Source organism: Sceloporus occidentalis, unplaced genomic scaffold (genome assembly GCF_023333645.1).
Source record: "Sceloporus occidentalis isolate IW3139 unplaced genomic scaffold, rSceOcc1.0.p SCAF_5, whole genome shotgun sequence".
Taxonomy (NCBI): domain Eukaryota; kingdom Metazoa; phylum Chordata; class Lepidosauria; order Squamata; family Phrynosomatidae; genus Sceloporus; species Sceloporus occidentalis.
This window is the reverse complement of record NW_028316985.1, coordinates 86,522,396-86,546,328: the sequence shown is the minus strand read 5'-3', so window position 1 is coordinate 86,546,328 and position 23,933 is coordinate 86,522,396. Positions and strand designations below refer to the sequence as shown.

General features: G+C 38.4%; 1 protein-coding gene across 1 annotated transcript in view; it reads left to right on the top strand.

Annotated features, from left to right (window-relative positions):
- Positions 1-23,933, top strand: part of HGF (hepatocyte growth factor) — an 81,105-nt gene that overhangs the window by 17,252 nt on the left and 39,920 nt on the right. Inside the window, exons 2-7 of the mRNA XM_089524627.1 lie at positions 8,984-9,146; positions 13,156-13,268; positions 13,994-14,108; positions 16,894-17,036; positions 18,336-18,456; positions 22,882-23,000. Coding sequence (XP_089380753.1) covers positions 8,984-9,146; positions 13,156-13,268; positions 13,994-14,108; positions 16,894-17,036; positions 18,336-18,456; positions 22,882-23,000 — 774 coding nt within the window. The remainder of the gene's footprint in view (positions 1-8,983; positions 9,147-13,155; positions 13,269-13,993; positions 14,109-16,893; positions 17,037-18,335; positions 18,457-22,881; positions 23,001-23,933) is intronic.

The following is a 23,933-nucleotide window of genomic DNA, read 5'->3' as shown; positions in this document are numbered from 1 at the left end:
AAATTCACATATGATTGTTTTGCACAGACAGCAGCATTTTCTGCGTAGAAAACAACCTTTTATGTATTGAAAATAATATTTCAAGGCAGAAATATTAATTCCTGTACAGATAATGACATTTCTATTCAAATTAACAATGTGCAAATTGTGTGCAGAATAAATCCCCAACTATAACAATTTGTGTACAGAAATCATTTTCTGTGCAAGAATTAATATTTCTACACTGAAATATTAGTTTCCACACAGAAAAGGCTGTTTCCTGCACAGAAAGTGCTGATTTCTGCAGAAAATAATAGCGTGGGATTCTTTTTGCAGAATAAGTCCCAAATTGCAAATAGTGTTAGAAATCTGTGTGGTTTTTGAAAACTATCTTGCAACTGGATGTAAATTGCTAAAGTTACTTATTGCTACCTTGAAGAAGAAACATAGGGAAGAATTACATCATACTACAAGGTAAGTTTGTTCTAAGTTGTTCAGTTGCTCAGATGTATAAAAGAAAATTCTTGAACTTGGCTTGGTAGCTGATAGACAGCCAATGCAGCTGTTTCAACACCATTTTAATACACGTGCAGCTCAGCAGCCACACAGCATCATAGCCACTATATTCTGCACCAACCGCAACTTCTGAATCAAACCCCTTGTAGCCCCACATAAACACCTCTGCAGGTGTGTAATGAAATATTGTATGGACTGTAGTGATCAGGCTATCCCTATTCTGGAAATGGCACACTGGTATATTCACTAAAACTTGCAATTGGCACTTCTTAGCACCAAGGTCAACTGGGCTTGTAATGACACTGATGAATCTGGGAGGACCCGCACACACATCTGTACAGCATGGAGAGTCACTGAATTGTGATACTACTAAATTGCTGCTTTGTGCCTTTTCTTATCTTATTGTTATAGTTCCCAGTTCTGTTCCTACCTTCCTCATTACGTTCTAAATGGTTGAAGCTGTGATGCAATCTCTCTTTTGTTCTAAGCCACACATGGTTTGCACCTTAGTTACCAAAAATGCCTGGTATAAAAAACTTCTACTGTTCTGCGTAGGCACTCAATTCTTTTCTCTTAATTCTTGATTTTGCTTCTGCTACTTTCTCATCCTCTGTCTCCTCCCTTCCTTTAACTCCAGGCTGAATGTCTTCTCCTTCCCTTCCTTTTTTCTCTCATTCTCTTTCTCCTCTTCACCCATACACTCACTTATTTTCACTTTCTTATCTTCTTTCTCCTTTCCCTTCTTTTTTCTGGCTAAAAGTCTTCTCTTTCTCCTCCCTTCCTGCCTTCCTCTTTTACTCTTTCTCATTCATACCACAACTCCTGTTTGCATTTATCTTCTACTTCCTTATAACCTACCCTCCTTCTCGCCTGATTTTCTTTATTATGTCTGTTTTCTTCCAGCTTCTCTTTTATTCATCATTTTATCCTTTTCTACTTCTGCACTCATTTCCCCTGGCTACCTTTATCAATATTTTCCTCCTCCTTATCTTCCTCTCTGTCTTTCAAACTCCTGCTCCTCTTCTGGCCCTGAAAACTTTTAAATCATGACTAGGATATGTTAGATTCACAATTTTTCAAGTTATAAATCTCATTAAACAGTGGGGCTTACTTCTGAATAGGTGTGCATTCTGTTGATCTATTACTATTGTCACTACTATCCTTGTCATCATATTTTTTTTCTCCTTAGAATATATGTGATAATTATTAGGAACATTATGATAATTATTATCTCAGAGTAGTGTCAGGATTGTACAACTCAGGCCATCATTTTAACAAAAGAAAAAAGTATGCTCAGAGATGGGCATGGATAAATAAGAGCAAATCACTAAAAAGTAAGCGTTTAGAAAAGTTTCTTTTTGCTTTGAAATAGAGGACTAAAATTCCAATATGTTATTAAAAGCCATGATTGGAAAAGTGCTGGGCAAAGTTTGGATTTTTTTCTGTTGAAAGTACAGCCTGGAAAACTTTCTTTGGTCGTGGTTACTGTTCTCATGGTTCCTTGAAATCAGTGCTTGTGAAGGTGTTAAAAAGAGAGTTTAAGTTCCCAATTCAAAGCAGATTTCTCACTAGAGAAATGTTTTCTCATTTGTTAGACACTGTGTTTTTTGTTTGAATTGCACGCTCTGAGAAACTGTGTTGATGTTATCGTACTTGATGACATTGCCAGGGATGTCCTCTCTCATTATATTACCAGGAGTCACCTGCTCTAACATCACTAGGGCTCTTTCTCTTTAGCATTATCTGGGCATATCCTTAGATCATAGGCTTTGGTAATGAAATCTCAGGACCCAGGATTCTCCTGAGCTTGAAAGGCTACTGCAGAAATTATAGCCAGAGGTTACATGTGAAACCCTAATCTGCAGAATATAGTTCAGAACATGAAGGTGGAAGAATGGAAAGGAGGTGGAGGAGCATTTGCAAATGTTAGTTTGCAACTTGTAATATAATATGCAAGTTATATATGATGTGAGACTAGACTTGACTAAATGGTACCTTTTCATATCACACTCGTATGGCACTAATATTAAAAATTGATTGGGTTGGGAGAGGAGCAAGTTTACAGTTTCTAAATTTTAAGCAATCTTCTAGGAACTTTTTGTTGTAATCTGATTGCATTTGACACCCTCTTGGCTTGTTTTCTGGTTCAACTTCTTTATAGGAAGGAAGGAAATATTGCAACAGGAGAAACAAGGCTATATTTCAAGTCTAGTAACGTGACATTTTTCTGGCACTGTTCCCCTTTTAAAGTTGCTTCTAGACTAATATCTTATGTAGCTTCTTTGCTAAACAGAAATCAGTACTACTCAAGAACATAATGCAAAACAGTGAATAAAGAAAAAACTTTTAGTGCATCAGCCATGTTTTTTTAATGCTTTCTTGTAGTTGCTGTTATTTGTGTTTATTGTTACACTTGTCCCTTAGCTTTGAGGACCTTGGAAGAATCCTGGGAAATCTAGGTAAGGCTGAAAGGTGTGTGTGTATGTGGGGGGAGAGTTTCTGGCCACCCAGTGAACACATCTGAGTGGATAATGTGAATTTGGTTTCTTCACATGCAAGCCTATGTGACATCTAGGATGGGTTGTTGTTGAGGTGGCACTTTGACAGGTTGGGTGTTGATGTTTCTCCTTATATGTTATTAATCATGGCTAGCATTTTGAACTGTAAGGATGGAGATGTATTGGATTGTAAAGGAAGCATATTTTGAACTACAAGGATGGAGACATATTGGATTGCAAAGGATGCATATTTTTTGTGTTGCAAATGGATGTTAAATTTCCTGGACTTTGAGAATCTTCCAGCAGCCACATGGCCAGAAGAAGGACATGCAAGCCTGCAAGTAATACCCTCCATATCATCTGAACTGAGAACAGAAACAGCAAAATGCAGGCCAATGATTAACATTTCCATTTTTTTTCTCCTGGATGGTGTTTAACACCTTTCCTGATAAAGAAGCCAGCGGAGCTTTGAAAGCTTGCAACATGTGTATTGTGCATTTTGGTTGGCCAATAAAGGTATCACTGTTTGGTGGATTTTTGATGGGATTTGCTATATGGCCAACACAGCTACCCCTGGATATTTTGAACTGCAGTTACAGATTTGTTACCTAGAGCGAGGGATCTGTCACTGGTCTGTATTCAGTAAGACTACTTGATTGTCCTTGTCCCATGCCAGCTCTTAACAGCAAGTAACCACATCAAGTGAAGGAAGTCTGTTTAGCTGTTGATTAGGGCTCAAGGAGCGGGATATTTCCTGCCAGTAACTGAGGCTATGATAATCAGAAGCAGGACATCTGTTGCAATTCCTCATCACAACTTCACTTGCTGGTGGGAGGGGGCTAGAAATATCTTCCTTTTGGTCCCTGCTCCCTTCAGCTCCCTGAACAGATCTCCCTTGCCCAGTGCAGCTTCTGGTGGTTAAGCTGGGCTGGGGATGGTACTTAGTTACACATTTGCAACTAATTAGCTGGTGGATGATATAGCTGACGTAATGTGGGATATCTGTGTTTTCAATATGTTTCAATGCTTTAATTGAATTTGTTTTTATCTGATATCATTCTTAGCCACTTTGGGTATCATTTTGGAGGAAAGTCTTGAACATCTGTTTAAAATTAAATAAATAAACATTTTATCTCATGTTCAACTCTTTTTTCCAAATCAGTTTTCAACCCTGTGCTATCTATCAGTGCGTTTATGTGTGTGTGTTATGTTTATGTATGATATGAAAAATTATGAAAAATATGAGGAAAGGTGATAAAACACTTATTATCCATTCAACATTATTTGTTCCTAAAGTCAGAAAGAATGGAACTGGTCATGCTGACCAGAGGGTCCTGGGAGCTGTCATCCAAAAAAAGGAACTTGCCCCAGCTCTAAGAAAGGAGAATAAACAAGTAACAAGAAAGAGGCCAATATCTATCATTGTATATCTGCAGGATTTTCTGTTCTCTTCCCTGTCTTCTGAACCATCCAAAACACTGCTGTGGAGTCCTGCCTGCCCCCCCTCTGATGCAGATATTGAGGGCATACATGGGTTGGGTTTGTGGGACTTGCTTAAGGTAATGGAGGTACCCTGTTGAATCCTGTCTATGACTATGGTTACTACTCATGCATCTTCTTTAGCAGTCTCACTGGCTTCAGTACCAACGAGCCACAAACATGCCAATTCTCTGCTCTTGTGAAGCTGACTCCAGAAGTGATTGTTCATTTATTGAAACTAAACTAGAGGTGACTTTTACATTGCTTGCGTACTCCAGCTTCTTGATAAACAAACAGGGAAATAAAAAAAATTGGACTTAGATGAATGGAGTACTTTAAATAAATAATTCTAGTACCTGAGTAAATTAATGCATAAATTCTCAGAACTAGCTGAATAAGTGCACATACAGTGCAAAATATATTACATGAAGATCCTATTCAATCCAAAGTACTACTCTAGCTACGTTGATGGTTCAAGCACATGACGATGACAGACTTGATAAATGTATGCTCATACCAGTGATTAGGCGGCATATTAATAAATCCAATTATTATTATTATTATTATTTTGTGGCCATGTAGTATGCAGCCCCTTGCAGGCTACCTGGAGCTCAACCTCTTTGGGGAGGGGGCTAAGAGGCTGCCACAGGAGATTTCAGAGAGGGAGCTTTTGTGAGTCTATTCTGAGAGAAAGCAAAAGTTTTAAAAGACCAGGAGGCTGAAGAACCTGAACAACTGCATGAATTAAAAGCACCTGTCAGAACAGTGCTTCTTAAGCTATCTAATGTGGTGATCAGTACTTTTTCCCCTTCCAAATGTGCCATGGATTGGTACCATATCTGTGTCCCACTGGCTACAATTGTTTCTTTCTTTCTCGGAAATGGACAGTTTTCAGGGACTGGGACACATAGCTTTGGACCAACACTGGTTGAAGGACTACCACTTCGAATACTGAACCAGAGCACAGTCCTGTTCTAGTTCAGGACTAGATCATGGTGGAGGACAGAAAGGCAGTCATTGCCCTTAACACAGCATTCATTCAGCAGCAGCACTGAGGCCAGAGAATGACAGGCTAGAGAACTGTGCAGCAACAGAAAGACTTGAAAAGAGAGCCTCTGACTGAATAATCTGACTGTTCTTTCCTATTTTTATTTTGTTTTGTATAATGATCTTATTTTTTTCCTGTTACTCCACATCTTCTTTCTCCTCCTCATTAAATGCATTATTGTTGGCATTTTATTTTACTTTCATTTCCATTTTCATTCCATTTTCAAAGTTTCTTAAGGTTTTTTTTTTGGGGGGGGGCGGGGGATGACTAGATAAAATATATTTTTACAAAAAAGTGATACAGCTGGATTACTTATATTTATAATGATTTTCCAGAAAGTGAAATCCTATGAAAGCCCCACCCAATGCACTAGGATGTATGTGTAGAACAGCAACTTTTATCATAGTTTCTTAATTATTTTTTTAAAAATTATTTCCATTAATTCAGGATCCAAAAATTTCTTATATCCAATGTTTTTAGATTAGGAAGCTTGAATGCAACAGCAATGAACAGGTTATCACATTCTGACACATATTTGTCCAGGTGAAGGAATGTCTTCAGTGTGAAGAAGGTTATTTACCTGATACCTATACCCTCTGGTATGAGCAAACATACACCCCATCACTTGAGACTAGTGATACAGTCTGCCCTCATCTGCAGACAGTAAGCCCCTGCTTTTGTTATTGGTGGCGCATACTGTGCCACTATTAAAATGAATGAGGCTTGAGCATGCATGAATTTTCTTTTCCGCCGGGGGTGTCCCGAACGGCTCCCCCACGAATACTCAGATCCGACTGTATTAATGTACAGCCCCATAATCTGTGTACTTAGGTGCACAGATTGTACATGTTGTGTGTAACCCCATTGTACGTGTTGTATGCAACCCTTTCAGTTTCCAGCTCTTTTTTCTTTACAATGTTTAGATCAACACATACTGTTGTGTGTGACATCTTTTCATTTCTCATTGCCTGCTTCTGCTTCACATAATGATTCACATAATTGGCCATGGATTAGTCAGTGCGTGAATCAATGGAACTTACATAAGTGTTGATTTACCCAGTTCCCATTGTTTCAATATATCTGTTCTAGTTGAGACAAGCAATTTAATTTAGGCCAGGGTTGCCAGATCTCAGGCTTTGGCCCAAATACCCAGGTTTTGGAAATCATTCACATGATCATCCACCAAGACATCCCATTGAGGCAGGCATAAAAACGTTCTTGCCATTTTCATTAATTGTATGTTCTTGTTCTATGGCCGAAATCCACATATTCAACAGTGTCTGTAACTTTTCTTGACTTTGCTGCAAGCTCCCTGGATGAATTAGCTCAATTTTGCAGTCACATAGCAATTTTAATGCTGTCATCATTTTTTAAATGTTAAAATATTAATGTAATATTAACACAATAAAATATTAAAGTATTAAAAATTAAGTCATCATTTAAAAAATAGTTGCAGGCCAGTATCGAGTGCTGGCTTCCTTCAGATAACACACAGATAACCAGCCACTGTCACAAAGGTCACAAATTTTAGTTACAGATGCAAAGGCTTGGTCCTAGCATGTATCCAGATCCAGATATCAGCCAACCCAAGTGCTGACAGATACCCAGCCCACCTGCTGGACATTTCCTGGGATGACAGCATGGTCCAATATAGGGACCTCCACCAATAAACATATACTCTATCTACTTCCAAATGGATCTGGTCCCATACCAAATCCATCAGAGTTATGACAAATAAGGTCTAGTATAATGTGCAAATAACAAATATTAGCATTATACAATTCAAGGGTGGACAATGAAGTTTACTGGCAATATGAGCAAAGGAGTGACAGCAGTTTACTTATATACACAAGAGGCAGACCCAAATGAAAATCTCTCTCTAACTACTGAGGTCTCCCAACAGCCAAGTTTCCCCTGATTAGATGCTCTTCCCACCCACTCTCAGCACAAGGCTTCCTTGTATGATGCCAATTGGCTGGCCAAGGTGAAGCAAAGATTTCATCCTAGTAAGTCTGGGAAATGCATTGAGTTCATAGAGAGTTTTCATAGGGCTATATTATTATTATTATTATTATTATTATTATTATTATTTTAAAAACACTTATCTTCCTGCTGCACAGTTTTTGATGATATTCTTGAAGTTCAGGACTGCTGCTACACCTGTAGCATTGGCTTCAAATTTGCCCTCTTTTCCCCTCTCTGATCCCTCCAACATTGCCCAGCTAGTACTTTTCTTCCCACACTTTTCCTGTTCCAGCCGTATCTCGTTGCCTCCTTGTTCTCTTCCCGGCTTGTGCTGCCTTCTGCCTCCCAACTGTTCTATCTCACTTTCCCTTCTTGCATCTTCGCTGATCTGTCTTTCACATTTCTCATTCTGTCTTCTACCATTTTGCTCACTTGCCTCCTTCTCTTTTCATTGCTTTGCTTCACTGCTTCCTCCACATCCTTCTCTTTCTCCATCTCTGTTTCCTTCTGAAACCCACCTTTCCATTTTATATTCCCCACTTTGCCTCCAGTTCCCTCCCAGCTGGACTCAGATATGTGCCTTGAAATTTCAGGGAATAGGATGCCACTGACACGGTAGCCCTAAAATCAACAACTCAATTTCTGCATTTTCTTCACTTATTACTCTTCTACTTCCCTTCTGTCTATTTCTTCCATCTATTTTTTAACATCTCTCTTTTGTCTAATGCCCAGTAAAACTTTTATGTCAAGAAAATATACTCACAATTTGATCCTGAGTGCTAGATGCAACATATTCAGTGTGATTCCGCATATGACTATGGCTCTCAGTGAAACACTATGAAAGAAAATGACATCTGTGCATCATTCACTGTCACTATACTACCATGATTCCCTGATGATATTATTACTGAGTTCTTCTTTCTCAGATAACTAATGCAATGGCACCATTAAAGGGTTGTGGGGGTTGTGGACTGCACCAGGTTACACCCTAAGAGGGGCTGACACTACTATGCTTCATACATCTGCCTTTTGGCAGAAAGGGGCTGTGGCATTCACCTGTGTCCCATTAAAATGCTGAAGAGATGGAGTGAGTGGGATGAGTCTCAATGGGAGGAGGAAGCAGAAATGCCAGGTTGTTGTTTTTTTTAATTCAGATTTCAAAAAATTAATTTTTAATTTTAAAAAATATATTTTTTCTTTAAAAACATTTTACCAAATTTCCTCTTGAAGCACATGAAGCTATATCTATGTAAATGATACTGTAATTTAAAAGTATACTTTTAATTGTACCAGTTGTTTATGTCACAACTGCTACCATTACGTTTAGTAATATATGGAAATCAAGATTTATGAGTAACGTTAATACAAAAAATATGATTAAGCATTCTGTATGGTGTGGTATGGGAGGGTTTCAATGGTGGTGGGGGGGAACACCATGATATACCAACCCTAGTGACACCACTTGACTAATGCAAGTATTTGTTGGTTTCTTCTGCAGAGAGCAAAGGGAAAAGGAATGCCCTTCATGACTACAGAAAGACATCTGATACCTTATTAGTGGGAATAGACAAGGCACTGAAAGTGAAAACTAAACTGGTAAACTCAACAGAACAGTGTGCCAAGAGATGCAACAGAAACAAAGGCCTCCCATTCTCCTGCAAGTAAGCAAAGCATTTCATGTGGTGTTGTGAAAATACTAGGCTAGTCTACATTTCTATACCACTTATCAGTGAACTCAGCATTCTCTAAGCAGTTTACAGTCTGTAAACTAATTGCCACCAACAAGCTGGGCCCTCATTTTACTGACCTATGAAAGGATGGAAGGCTGAGTCAACCTTTGAGCCCTCTGGGATTGAACTCACAACCTTGTGGCTGCAGTACTGGCATCCAACTGCTGCGCCACCAAAGCTCCCTAAGCAACATGATATTTAACTGATAGGTTTCCATAAATAAGAATAAAATTGCTATTTAAAAGAGCACTTGAGCAGAGTTGGTTAAAGTGGCTGACTGAGCTGAGGACACAGGTTTTATTAAATGCAGTTTAATAAAGTGCAGGAACTGCATGAATCCAAGTACTGCTAGTATTTTGTGTATGTGCACAGACATGAAGACATATATTTAAAAAGTAGGTGTGGGAGATAACCTATAAACAGATCACGTGTAGATGTGGTTTCAATCTCCTGTTGTTGTTTTTACGGGCTTTATCTGTCTTTCTGATATTTTGATAACTTTACACCAAGGCTTGGAATAAAGGTTATAAAAACATGGGCAGATTGGATCACCCTTTCAAATGCTGGCAGATAAACAGATATCTCTATAAGTATTGCACAGATACAGAGCAACAACTTGATAGGTGCTGGTGGCCAGCCATTTGGCAAAAACTGAACTGCAGCAAAGATTTACATCCAAGAACTGATGTACAGAGTTTCCAAGTAACAAGTTCTGTTAGGCAACTTTCCAGATCAATGTAATGTGTATGCATTTATTTTTATTTTTTTTGCTAATGTGCCTCCAAAACACTGCAGAGATAATCCAGTTTGAGACTGCTTTAACTGCCCTGGCTCAGAGCTAGGGGATTCTGGGAATTGTAGTTTGTTGCGGCACCAGATTTCTCTCTGACAGAGAAGGCTAAATGTCTCACAAAACTACAGTTCCCAGAATACCCTAGCATTGAGCCAGGACAGTTGAAATGGTCTCAAACTAGATTATTTCTGCAGTGTGTTTTGGAACCTAGTTATTTTTTGTAAGATGAAACAGCTTTGATGGACAGCTGATTGCTTGCCTGCCTATAGCAGTATATATACTATTCTCCCTTGTGGGAAAGAAGAATCTTTGGAGCTTATTGCACACACTTTTGTCTCCATTCTGGGCACGGACAAGGAATATGTGTGGCTGAGTGAAAACAGAGTTTATCACATGCTAAACTGTCAACAAGGTGTCCTCATTCCATCGCTGACCTTAACCCATCCCCGAGCCGGGCGAGGTGCATGAATTTTCCTTAGCCGGGAAGCTCCTTCCTTTTACTTCAGGTTGCATTCAGATTATTTCCCTGTCTTGCATTGCCCTGGAAGCAACTGGAAGAAGAGGAGGCCTGATACAGAGAGGATACAAGTTTTTTTGTTTTTCAGCATGAATATATGGCACAATAGTTAGATCTCCAGCCTGCAAATTCTGCAAATGGTGGCACTCTAATACTAATCACGATGTAGCCGTGTCATACGTGCCCACTGTAGGATATATGCCACCTCCTAGGGCTGAAATCTGTCTTGCATTTATGAGTTTCAGCTTCAAGGCAATCTAGGTCACTGGAGTTGCTGGCTGCAGATCTGGAAATCCACATGTCTGAAATCACTCCACAACTGGTGCAATTTAGCTTTCAATGCAGAGTCCCCTTTTCTAATTTTTAGGAGTTCCATTCTGGAAGAAAAAATAAATGCCTCTAGAACACATGATTATGTAGAAAATTTCAAAACTATTCTGCCAGTGTCAGCCAACATATTGGGAGATGAGATGATTCAGACTGAAAATCCCTAAAATGGAGTACGGTTCCTTTCTCTGCACAGTTAGATCACATTAACCAGTTTGTGCTGCTTCACATTTAACACTATTAAGAATGATACCTCTAGTCTTATTTCCTACTGTTCTGCTCTCAGCTTCTGGGATAAAAATATATAGCAATTGCATTTGGAAAATCAAAGCTAGGAAACACTGGCCAAGTTCCTGTTTTATGTAACAGCCACAGCAGGAAAAGAAAGACTTTAGCTAAAACAGTTGACTATTCTTTCAATGAATCAGTGTTAAGACGCTCATGCTCATTGATGAAAAGGAAAATTGCTATGATTTCATACATTTCTGGTGAAGAAAAATGGCATTTTACTAGTTTGTGTTAAAATTTTCTACTCCCACACACACAGCCTAGTTGTACAGCTTAAAACTGTTTACTTTCCACATTGTTGTTGCTGAAATCGAAGTCACAACTCCCAGCGCTACATTAATGGATGCTGCTTCCACCAGTCATAAATTAGATTCGGTGTAGCTTTCTGTTGTTTCCAACTGGCGTGAAGCCTGTTTATAGTCTTTCAATTGCTTTTTCCTTATTTTTTATTTTAAAAAACACATACAGTAAGTATGTAAACTGCTTCTGGATCCCATCAGATCTTGGATTTGTGCTAATTTGCTTCAGATCTTTCATTACAATGTTGTTGCTATTTACTTCTGTATCCCAAAACGTACATGATATGTTGAACAATAATTCAGAACAGTGATGGCTACAAACAACATGTGAAATGTTGTTTAGCTGCTTTTTACCAAATTGTAACAAGAGTATGATAAACATTTTGCTCAAATGTTTACTAGTAAAGAAAAGAAAATTTTCATGAAAAGGAAGAATAGATATCCCAAATTTTAAGGTAACACCTCTTTAATGGAGAGGAATTTGTGCCCTGGCCAACATCTGTCCAGAGAAGTGATAGGAGACTATGCATTTCATTTGTTGGTTGCAAATTGTGAAAATAACTTTAATAATAACATATTTTGTTGTTATTGTGTGCCTTCAAGTCATTTCTGACTTATGGCAACCCTAAGGCAAACCTCTCTTGGGGTTTCTGGGCAAGATTTGTCCAGAGGGGGTTTGCCTTTGCCTTCCTCTGCATCTAAGAGAATGTGACTTATAATGGTCACCAAGTGGGTTTCCATGGCCAAGCTGAGATTCGAAACATGGTTTTCAAAAACCATAGTCAAATGTTAAAACCACTATACCATGCTGATTAGTAATATTAGTAATATATTAGCAACATATTTGTAAAAAGTAATTTAGTCAGTTGCTTTCCTGGGCTACAATAACAAATACAGTCAGCCTCCCATACTCCATGTCCATGGGTTTCTTATCCATGGATTCAAGCATCCACAGCTTGAAAATATTTAAAAAATATATAACTTCCAAATAGCAAACCTTGATTTTGCCATTTTATATTAGGGACATCATTTTACTATGCCATTGCATGTAACGGGTCTTGAGCATCCACAGATTTTGTTATGGGGAACCAAACCCCAGTGGATACTAAGGGCCCACTGTAGTGACCACTTTGGTGATCAAAGAGAAACATAGATAACTCCATTTAAAAGTTTCCAAGCTCTGGGAGAAACACTAATGCTTCATTTAGTGTTTTCTCTGTCCTCTGAATCAGCTGTAGAAAGTTACAATTCCTCTGCATTTATGCATATCCAAGAAAGATCTCTCTGAAACCTGTTGGTCTTTCCCAGAATGAAAGAGGGGAATAAATCAACAGGATCCAGAATACCATCAACCTAAGACAAAGTACAACATGTGACCTGCATGCAGATCTTGAATCCCCAAAATGCAGCCCTCAAAGCCCCCCAGAAGATCAGCATGATTTTGCCCCAGTGGTTTGAAATGCATTAAAACAGCAGCAAAATTGAATGGTTTTGCCCCCAAGACCCGTATATACACTAGAAACTTGAAAAAAAGCAGGAAAAAAATCACCCACAAATTTTGAATTTGGAAGTCATGTGATGTCACTCCTGGTCAAGTTGGATGCACTGGTGTGGCTGCTGGAGGGGCACAGGAGTGAACAAATGGCCTCTGTCTGCAGTTGGCCACCTCTATTTAAGCAGAGATTTAATACTCATGTGTCTTTATTTTCTCCACAGGGCGTTTATATTTGATAAAACTACCAAACGCTGTCGTTGGTTGTCTTTCACTACCCTCGACAATGGAGTGGTGAGGAGGCAAAACAACACATTTCAACTTTATGAAAAGAAAGGTATGTTGCTTTTCTTTCAAACACAACTTTTTAGACAAGACTGTCCATTTGACACAGTTACAATGAGATCTTATTAGCAGTTGTGATCTACTCTTTCCTTGCCGTAAGAAAGTTCTGATGCTTTAGAAAGAGCATTTCCTAAATGAAAAGATCACCTATAAACTGCTTAGTTCTGAAAAATTGTATGAGACGTCTTTCTGAGAGTTTCTGTAGGATAATAGCTTTTGTTGAATGGCATGAAAACTTAGAATCAATTATGGTGGTGGTGGTGTGATATTTTGAAACCAAACAGAACATTGTCTTTTGTCTCCAGTAAAGGTTCCAGAGATGGAATATAGTTAAGTTTGAGGACTTGCACATGGCCAGTTGTTGTTATTCCTGTTTACTTTGAACAACAGATCAATAATTTGAATTTTTGGTGTCTCTCTGCCATTTGATAATTGGCTACTGCTACTAAAGAAAGATTTAAAGACACCAAGGTGTACAGAGGGAGCTGGACAAAGCTTTAATATAATAGCTAAAGTATTTTCAGAATTTTTGTACATACTAAATTGTTTTTCATTACAATAGGTATGAGGCACATTTGTTTGGTGTGACATTTGTTATGATGTTAGCTTAATGGAATCATAACACTGACTATCACACAGAAATTTTATACATTTGCTTTCAGTTCCAAAGAAATAAGTATCTCCTTCTCTTTTGTTTTTGTTGTTTTCCTTTGACAGATTATGTAAGAAATTGTATTGTTGGCAAAGGAGCAAATTATAAAGGAACTGTGTCAGTCACCAGAAGTGGTATCCGTTGCCAGGCATGGAATTCCACAATACCTCATGAGCATAGGTAAGTTTGGTGGGATTACAAGAGCCCAGCCATGTGCAGTTTTCTTCTACCAATATGTTTCTGCTGAGCAGGAAACTATAACACTTATAGTGGAATAGATCCAGGATTTTCACTGGATTGGCACTGAGCAAAAAACCACAGTCAGTCTGAAATAAGTGAATGTGCCCATATAACATATATATTTGCACATACATTTTTTTGTCTTCATACTTTGGTTTTAGATATATATTTGGACTTGTTCACAGATAATCTTAAGAAAGTGAAGTAGCTCTGAAGGACATACATAAAGAGAGTGGCTGCATCCAGATTTAGACATGAGTGCAACAGGGTTGGTGGAAGTAGACTTCCTTACACTGTCCATCCTCTTTATGACAGCTCCTCCAGTCTCTCCCAAAAATGCTACAGAGAGGATAGGAAAATACTGCCGAAGCAGAAACTGTATTACAGAAGGAGGAGGTAATCTGTAAAAATTGGATGGACCAAAATATTTGAAATCACATTTGAAATATTTGAAATATAGTTGACTAGCCAAATCCACAGATTCCTTATCCCCGAACTCAAGCATCCATGGCTTGAAAATATTTTTTAAAAAACCATATAAATTCTGAAAAGTAAAGCTTGATTTTGCCAATTTATACGAGGAGCGCCATTTTACTATGCCACTGTTATATAATGGGACTTGAACATCCACGGATTTTGATATCCACAGGTCATTCTGGAACAAACTCCAGTGGATAACAAGGACCCACTGTAGTCTGTGTTTTTTTCATTTTATCTATTTCTATATATGAAACAGAGAAGAAACCGAAGGACCATTGCAAATAACTCACCAAACAATTTGTAGATTTCTTCACTTGCTCTGTCAATGCTGTCTTTGTTAAAATTATTTTATCAAATTCTTAGTACAATGGGCCCTTCCCTTACGCAGGGCTCTGTTCCAGATCCCCCCGCATAAGAGGAATTCGGCATATGCTCGAGCCCCATTCAAAAGAAAGGGGCTTGTGCCCGCAGTGTGGAGCAGCGTGTGCACCATGGGAGCATGCACCATTCCCTCTTCCGGTGCGCACCGAGCCTTCTTACAGCGTGGCTTACACTGTATGCTGACAGCCATGTAAGTCATGCCCGCATATAACACTGGCACACTGTAGTTAGTTTAAGAAGGGAGTATGCCAGTTTGAAGATGAGCAGTGCTCTGTGAGGAGATACTGACTGGGCAATCATTCACACATTTCAAATGTATATTTTTGAACACTTTTGTGAGTGAGCCCAGTTGCTGAAGCAGCTACTTTTGTAGTCTGTCTATATACTGTGCTTATCAATGCATGCATTACATAGCTATAAGTTTGGTTATGGTGTCAAACCCTTACATGATGCTTATTTGTGAACCAAAAATGAATTAGCCTCTGGGTCTGAACATCACTTGGAAAGTAGTAGATTTGATTGGATCTCATTTTCTAGAACTGTTGGAAATGTACTGTAGAAAATCTTTGGCCTAAAGAAACACAATCATTACTACACTTCAGTTGTTAGTCCCAACAGCAGTAGACCATTAAATTAATGAAAACATGGTAAGCCAACACTTATGTACATTTCATTGATTAAATGAGTTTGCTCTAATCTGGGCAAACAACTGGAAATAGATCTTGTATTGTTTAGTTTTGATTATCAGTGTATTAGAATATTTCTGTGCTATAGACAAATCTGAAAGATGACAATATATTTAGGGCAATCTGATTGAGTGTTGCTGGCTTGTATTTAATGCTCATCTTTTCCAAGCTTAGGACGTTCTGATGAAAGAGATGGGGGGGGGGATTCCCATAATACTTTAATACACAAGGGCATACCATTTCTAGACATGTAATTCTACATCAGAAATGCTTGCCTAAAGCTGTCCTTAGCTAAGAAGTTGTGAAAGAATTACATGATAATAGCATAGAAAGGGACCTAAATAAGGTATGATGGACAGTATCAGACTGGGAGAAAACAATCATTCTTTTAATTGATGAAGATATAAGAAGAGGTAACAATGTTAGTGCATAGAGTGTAATATGCATGTTGCAAAAGTAGTTAATTTGCAAATGATATGGTTTTGATATTAAGTGAAGGTAAAGATGCAGTTGTCTATTTTGAGCTTAAATGGTGGTTAGAAGATGTGTTTTTAATTTCAAAAGCTGTTTCACCCCCAAAGTAGAGGAACACATTTTAAAAAAATAGTTGGATGCCATAACTAAATTAAATATGATTAATCTGGGATGAAGATTGTTCTAACAAACAGAAATGTGCATATTACTTTAAAGTGAAACCATGCAAATACAACTAATCAATACATGTACTATGTTTTCTTTAATGACTGCAGTGGTGCCAGATTGCTGCTAAATGTTCCCCATTCAGATGACATCAGCTAAGGCCTTTAATGCCTCATTTGACTGATAATTGCATATAAGGTGACAGAACCAGGAATGAAATTAATAAGTCAATTTCGAACTATAGAAGAACATATAGCTGGATGTAGCAACAGTAACTGATAAAACACTAGATTAAGTTTAGGTTTTATTTTCTCCTTTTTCTAATTTTATATTTTCCTTTTCTCCTCTTTTACTAAATCATTTTAAGAAGTTATTTTCACCTTGCTCATGGAAGCAAACAGGCAGATAATGCTCAAAAGAAGAAGAATTTCTTGTAATATTTTAGAAAGAGATGTCAGATAAATTATTCAAGAAGATGCAACGGTTCACCACAAAGTTTGCATGCTCTTATACTGTAATGATTGTCATTTTAAAACTAGCTTTTTGCCTTCGAGCTATCGAGGTAAAGATCTTCGGGGAAACTACTGCCGGAATCCACGAGGAGAAGAAGGTGGGCCCTGGTGTTTTACAAGCAGTCCAAAAATGCGTTATGAAGTCTGCGACATACCTCTATGTTCTGAAGGTAAAGGCTGAGATATTGACTATTAGTTGTTTAAGTTATATAAAGAAAAAGAAAACTTTATAGAATTGTCAGAAGTATTAGATATCACAAGCTTGGTTTCACATTAGCAGTTATTAATACCCATGCTGTTCTACTGACAGTTAAACACTTTTGTAACACTTTTGTTATTTTTCTTTGACCATACTGAGCTATTAATGCTTCAAATACCTCTGCCTCTTCCTTTCCTCTTTCTCTTGATATCAATCCTTCTTATTATCTCTTCTGCAAGAAAGGAAAGGCAGGGTCATTGGTAATGAACATGTGCATGGTATCATGTAGCAGTCACAGTAAACACCAAGGGGTTTCATGTGTTAAACCTAGTACTGATATCCAAAGCTGTCTTTAAAGCAATCATGTAAAAGTTACACTGGGTTGAGATGTAACTGGAAATACAATTCCAGGAGCTGTGGTGATATAACCTTACTCTGAATTTTGTATCACAAAGAAGGAATAGGGAATATGCAACCCCCCAAGAACTTGTTGGGCTGCCACTCCCATCATCTATCACCAGCAAGGGTTAATGGGAGTTGCAGTCCAACAATATTTTGAGAACCACATCTTCCTTCTCCCTGACATAGGATTTGTTCTGTTCTTGGGCAAGACTCCCCCCTTCTGATTCTGATAATTACTGGAGGATGGTACATGTTGCCTTCAAGAATCATCTAAAGGGAAATTCACACTTTACAGCTATCTAGGGTGTGCCTTATAGCTAGGACCTTACTGCATAGGCTCCCCGGAATGGAATGAGAACGGAACGGAAGGGGCCAGGAAGGGAACGGAATGAGCGGGGGACACATTTTTCTGCACACAGAAGCCCCTCAGTTGTTTCGTTCCCTTCCCTTCCGTTTCCTATCCGTCTCAGTTCTCAAAAATCACGTCCCTTGGGACAGATTGGGAACGGAAGGGAAGGGAATGGAACGAATGAGGGACTTCTGTGTGCAGTAAAATGCGTCCCCCACTCATTCTCCACTCGTTTCTGGCCCCTTCTGTTCCATTTTCATTCCGTTCTGGGGAGCCCCTGTGTGGTAAGGTCCCTAGTTTTATTCAAGCTCTTTCAGACTTGACCGTCCATGGTTGTTTTGCTAAAGGAGGAGCCTACTATTTCACATGGGGTGAAATTTTGTGGCAATTCTACTCAGCTTGGGAGAACATGGAAACAGTGGTTGGGAATTTGGTTTCAAGTGCTCTTATCTGCAATGTTTAAACGAAGTATTGTCTATTAATCAACATCCCATCAAAACAGTTATTCTGTATTTTCAGTTGAATGCATGACATGCAATGGGGAAGGCTATAGAGGCCCAATGGACCATACAGAAACTGGCAAGGAATGCCAACGCTGGGACCTTCAGAGACCACATAGGCACCCATTTCGTCCAGAGAAGTAAAATACTTATTATCTTATTTTACATAAGCATGTATATAAATATAGCATGTAAAACAAAGCAGTTTTATATGTTTGTCTTCATGTCATGGGACTGTGGTACTACTGATCCCTGTGCATTTTTTCCCTGCATATTTTAGGATCTCTGTTCATTCATTAATTCATATGACAGGCCATCCTGTACATACTTACCTGAGTATTGTATATACTGTATATACGCATGTATACATCTAGACATTTTAGTCAAAAAATTGACCCCAAAATCTGAGTTGATTTATTCATGGGCCAATATAAGTACTGCACTTTTATTTTAAAAAGGAACTATTCCCTGATGAAAAGCAGGAGTGTAATATGCCCTGGAAGCAGTGATCTCTCTCTGTTCTCTCATCCATCCAGCCTTGAGCACAAACAGTTATGTTTGCTGGAATTTGCTAGAAAATATGAGCACAAACAGTTATGTTTGTTGGAATTTTGTAAATTCTTTGGCATTGTTTTCCTTTGCTTCATCCTTTAGATCCTTTGCTGTTGCTGTTGTTGTTGTTGTTGTTCTAATCTAGACCATTACAAGTTTTTAAATTAAAATTTATTAATACATTCTAAAACAAAACATGACAACAAACAATACACCAAAACAACAATAAATAAAGACAATAACCCAAATAAGGCCCTGAAAATTATAGAAAAAAGGTATAGTCAGGGATCCTGAAAGACATCTTTCCATAAAAAATTAGCTAAAATTGGTGTGTGTGTGTGTGTCTAGAGACAAAATCTTGCTGGATGTATTCAACAAATGGGTGTCAAATCTTATGAAAGGTCAATCCATGGCCATTACAAGTTAAAACATAAACAACTCATGCTTACACAGAAGAAGAAGATGTCTGTTACAAACAATAAAAGGCCAATATGTTGAAATGACAATACCTGTCTCAAATATTGAACAATGCATTTTGTAAAATTATTATTTTCTCCTCAGAGGGTTTTGCTTTGCTTTTTGCTCACCCTTTCAAGTCTCTGATAACTTGAATTTGCCCACCCTTCATTGCCACCAGGCAATACAGCCAGTTTAAAATCTTTCTGTGGCATTGCCTCATTCAAAACATTTGGTGTGCTGACTGATTTTACATTTTGGTGAATGAACTGCGATGATAGCATGCCACTGTTGGGGAGTTTTTCTAAAACAGACTCATTTGCAAAAATTGAATCATAGTGCTAGAGGCTTTCCCAAAGACTTAGTTATGATGATCTATGAATAACTGTTTCCATGATATTTTGGTTCTCTCAGCAATCCATCTTTGAAATTGTGTTACCAAAGTATGCAAACAAGAACACATGCTCTGTAGTCTAATAAAATAACTCATGTAGATTACAGAGCCCTTGCCTTTAAATATTTTCATTGGTGGGCCAGTGCTTGGGATGTGTAGCCTGGACTCAATTATCAGGGCACCTTTTGATCATTCACTAAAGGGAAGTGTCCATTACACTTGGCTTACTAAGTTATTACAGCGGCCACCTAAATAGCCATTCCAGTTGTAAAATAAGAAGGGAGGTCTGAAATTAATGGCTCATTGAAGTTGAGCAGTGCCTGGGAAGAGCCATTCTATCTACTGTTAATCACAATTGCCTGGGATTCAAAAATAATGAGCACCAAGGGAGAAATTTAAATCTCTTAAACATTAAGGCAAAATGTTATAGCAAAAAAAGAGTTATTGGGCTTTATAAAGCTGAAGATCTGCCTTTTGTGCTGTTCTCTGTTTGACTCTTTGCTCCTTTTGTAACCAAATCTTGCATTTCTTTACTGAAGGGTTAAATCCCACTGAGTTCATGCCAACTAAGTGTACATGGGGTTGGAATCTTGAATATCTGCTTTAACTAACCTCCAACAGTGGGAATAATCACTAAATTAGGAAATAAATCTCTGAGGCAAATGGAGTGCTTTGGGGGTATTTTGGATAGTTCTTTTGATTTCCAGACAGTTGTTCTTTCTTGCTAAATCTTATTCACTGGATTTCTGCACATGCTGGAACGAATATATCAGAATTGTTTTGGCTAAGTTAATAACTGAGCAACAGCAAATATTACCTTGAGGCTAAAGCTGATGAAGATTGTAATACACAGGATGTTCTGTGATAAAATAAAGACCAAAGAGACAGGTTGCCCTGTGGAGACAAGAAGAGATCAGGGATAACAACCTGTTCTCCAAAATGTTTTTGGTTACAACTCGCATAAATTCCAGTCTGCATGACCAGTGATGGGGAATTATTTGAGGTAGGCCAGAACATCTGAAAGTCACTGTTATGCCTACCACAATGCCTTCTTTCCTAGTAAGAGCCATGTATAGCAGTGGGACCATTCATACAACCAAATTATAGCACTAAATAGGAAGAGCCTGTGGAATCCTGGACTTGCAGTTTGGAGAGGCACTAGAGCCGCCCCACTACTGCCAATCCCAAGATTCCATAGAATGATGCCATGGCTGTTAAAGTGAAATATAGTGGTATAACTGTGTAGGAGGAATGGGCCACTGTCTTTATGTGTTGAATATTCCTGGATATGTAAATGGTCTTAATTTTGAGTGTGCAGCATTATCCTTTGTAAACAATTATTTTTGCTTTTCCCAGCACCAAATCTCCTGACATTTTATAAAATGTGTGGCTTGCTGGAGGCTTTGGATGAAATGCTATGCACACTTCCTTGGCTGCAGGTAACCTCCTATTCCAGTTACCTGGGATCCAAGACTAATGACAGCCAGCATGGTGTAGTTTGAGTATTGGACTAGGATTCCAAATAGCCAGGGTCCAAATCACCACTCAGCCTTAGAAATCCACTAGGTGATCTTAGATGGGTCACACTCTTTAAGCCTTGGGAAAAGGAAGTGGCAAACAAGCAAATGATGGAACAGTAAACAATGATTGAAGTTAAACTTCCAGTTAGAATTGTGTAGAATCAAGCTGCTGTGACAAAATAAACTGTAACAAACAAAAGTTGAGGGCAGGCGGAGGTTTATTTATTTATCTATAATCCACTGTATATCTGTGGATCTTAGGGTGGTGTGCAATACAATCAGTTTAGAACAATTTAAAACAATAAGAATATTTTTTTAAAAAAATAACTATGAATATATTGAACCACTTCACATTTAAAACAAAATTTAAAACCAGTTGAATCAAAATAAAATAATACGTTTTGATGCTGGCTGCATCTCACCAATCTCATTTGCATTGGCAAAGGTAGGCTTACAAACTTCTTAAACATTTGCCAGTGCAATGGATCTGTTCTAGGAAAGCCAGAAGAATCTCTTCAAAGGCCCATTCTGTCTCTTTGACAAAGGTTTCTGTAACAAATAACATATAGTAGGCAACAAGATGTAGTAGAAGAGAAATTTTATTTGTTGCGGGAAATTTGAATACAAATATTTGGAAAAAAATCTGTAACAAAACCTTTTGATTTTCTTGTAAGAAGGTCTATGCTTGCCTTCCAAGCCTTTACACTTTAGTAGCTAAGAGGAGGAACATTGCTAGTCTTAGTATAAAGAAAACAGGATTCCACAGTGTGCAAATACATTATGGGGTGATTTTGTTTTATATACTATTCTTGAGGCTAAAAAAACTTCTTCAGAAGGCAATGGGGAATCATATTATAATCTGCTCATGAGAACTATGTCTGGTAGCAGAAAATCTTGGATTCAAAGGTATACCATCTGTGTTCTAAAACAATTTAATATTCACCTGCCAATGCACTATAAATAATAAACATAAAACAAACACTTAAGTCCAAGTGAATAATGAAACGCTAGTCATTCAAAAAGTTCACATTGTCTATTTGTTTTACCGTCACTTCTTCAGTAATACCATGAAAGAGGTATGAGTTAATTAAAAGGAGGAGGAAAATCCTGACAAGATAAAGAATGGCAAAGAAAAATTGTGTTACTTATAGTCTTTTTTTTACTCCTTGTAGTTCTGGAAATGAGAGCATGCCCTCTAAATAGGCTGGCTTCTAAATATAGAGATATCATTAGCCTGGGGTTTGTTGAAAATAGCTGCCAGTTTGAACCCAGGGCTGTTGAACTGTAGAACCCATTTTCTTAATGAGTCTGCCATGCCAGGAAGTGTTTATATTGTCCTTACTTAATTGGGCCATTTGAAGATAGCAAAGTAGGGCTATTGTGTCAGATCTGACACTAATGGGAGGTTGCCCAATTAGCAGAATGACCCCGTTTGATGTCCTGCATCATATCAAAATAGTTTCCTTCCAGTTATTACTCCTACTAGTAGTGATGGCTGCTCCATCTCCCACATATGTAGGCATTTAGCACCTCCCATGTTTGGGGTCTAAGCCAGTTAGGACAAATGTGAATCCCATCTCAACTGGACGGCCTTTGGCTTGTATCTTTTGTCAGGTTGACATGCAAGTTGTTGTGTTTTACAGATATCCTGACAAAGGCTTTGATGATAATTATTGCCGCAATCCAGATGGGAAGCCGAGGCCATGGTGTTACACTCTTGACCCAAATACCCCATGGGAATATTGCAACATTAAAACATGTGGTGAGTTAAACACAAATGTTTTGTTGAGTCCTTTTGTTTTTCGTTTTTCCATCCCTAGATGCCAATAATCTCTCTGTGGAGTGGCACCTTGTAACCCAGTTACTTTTTGGGTTATGGTTCATGCTGCTTATATAGCATGGCTTCTTTGCATGCTCCTTCCCCATGATCACATAATTGACTCCCCATCCCTGCTTAGGTTCTCTTCGCATGTAATATGTATAAAGGTGTTCTCATATGAGGACCAGAGAGGGGCTACTCTATTGCCATAAGATTGAATGGCTTCTCCCACAATAGGCCCCAATGTCCATGTGATATGTATGAGTGTCTGCAGATGAAAGGCACCAATTTGCTTTAATAATAATAATTAATAATTTGTTTTATTTATATACCGCTATTCCAAAGATCATAGCGGTGAACAGCAAGTAAGCTAATTAGCAAGTAAGCTAATTTGCCCCCTACAGTCTGGGTACTCATTTTAGCGACCTCGGAAGGATGCAAGCCTGAGTCAAGCTTGGGCCCTTTTGCTGGTCTTGAACTTGCAACCTTGTGGTTTCGAGTGAATGGCTGCAGTACAGGCATTTACCCACTGCGCCACCAGGGCTCCAGCTGATACCCTTATAGTGTAGGGTTCCAGCATGTGAAGAATACTATGCATGTTATCTATGGAAGTATGCTTCCATATGCTGACTTCTAACAACCACATGTTAGAATCAGAGCTGGGAGGAGCTATACAATTTCATGAATACATATTCCAGCCCCCTGGTATTCACTCTTCATACATACAAGGATAAGGTTGCTATTCAAATTTCTTGGGTAGGATCTGCTTGCCTTTTTTTAAGACACATTGCAAGGTGTATTATCAATTGACATAGGCACCTGACAAGTCTAGAAAATGCTCAAGCTCTCTCTAAAGTAGGGTATTGCTAAAGCAGA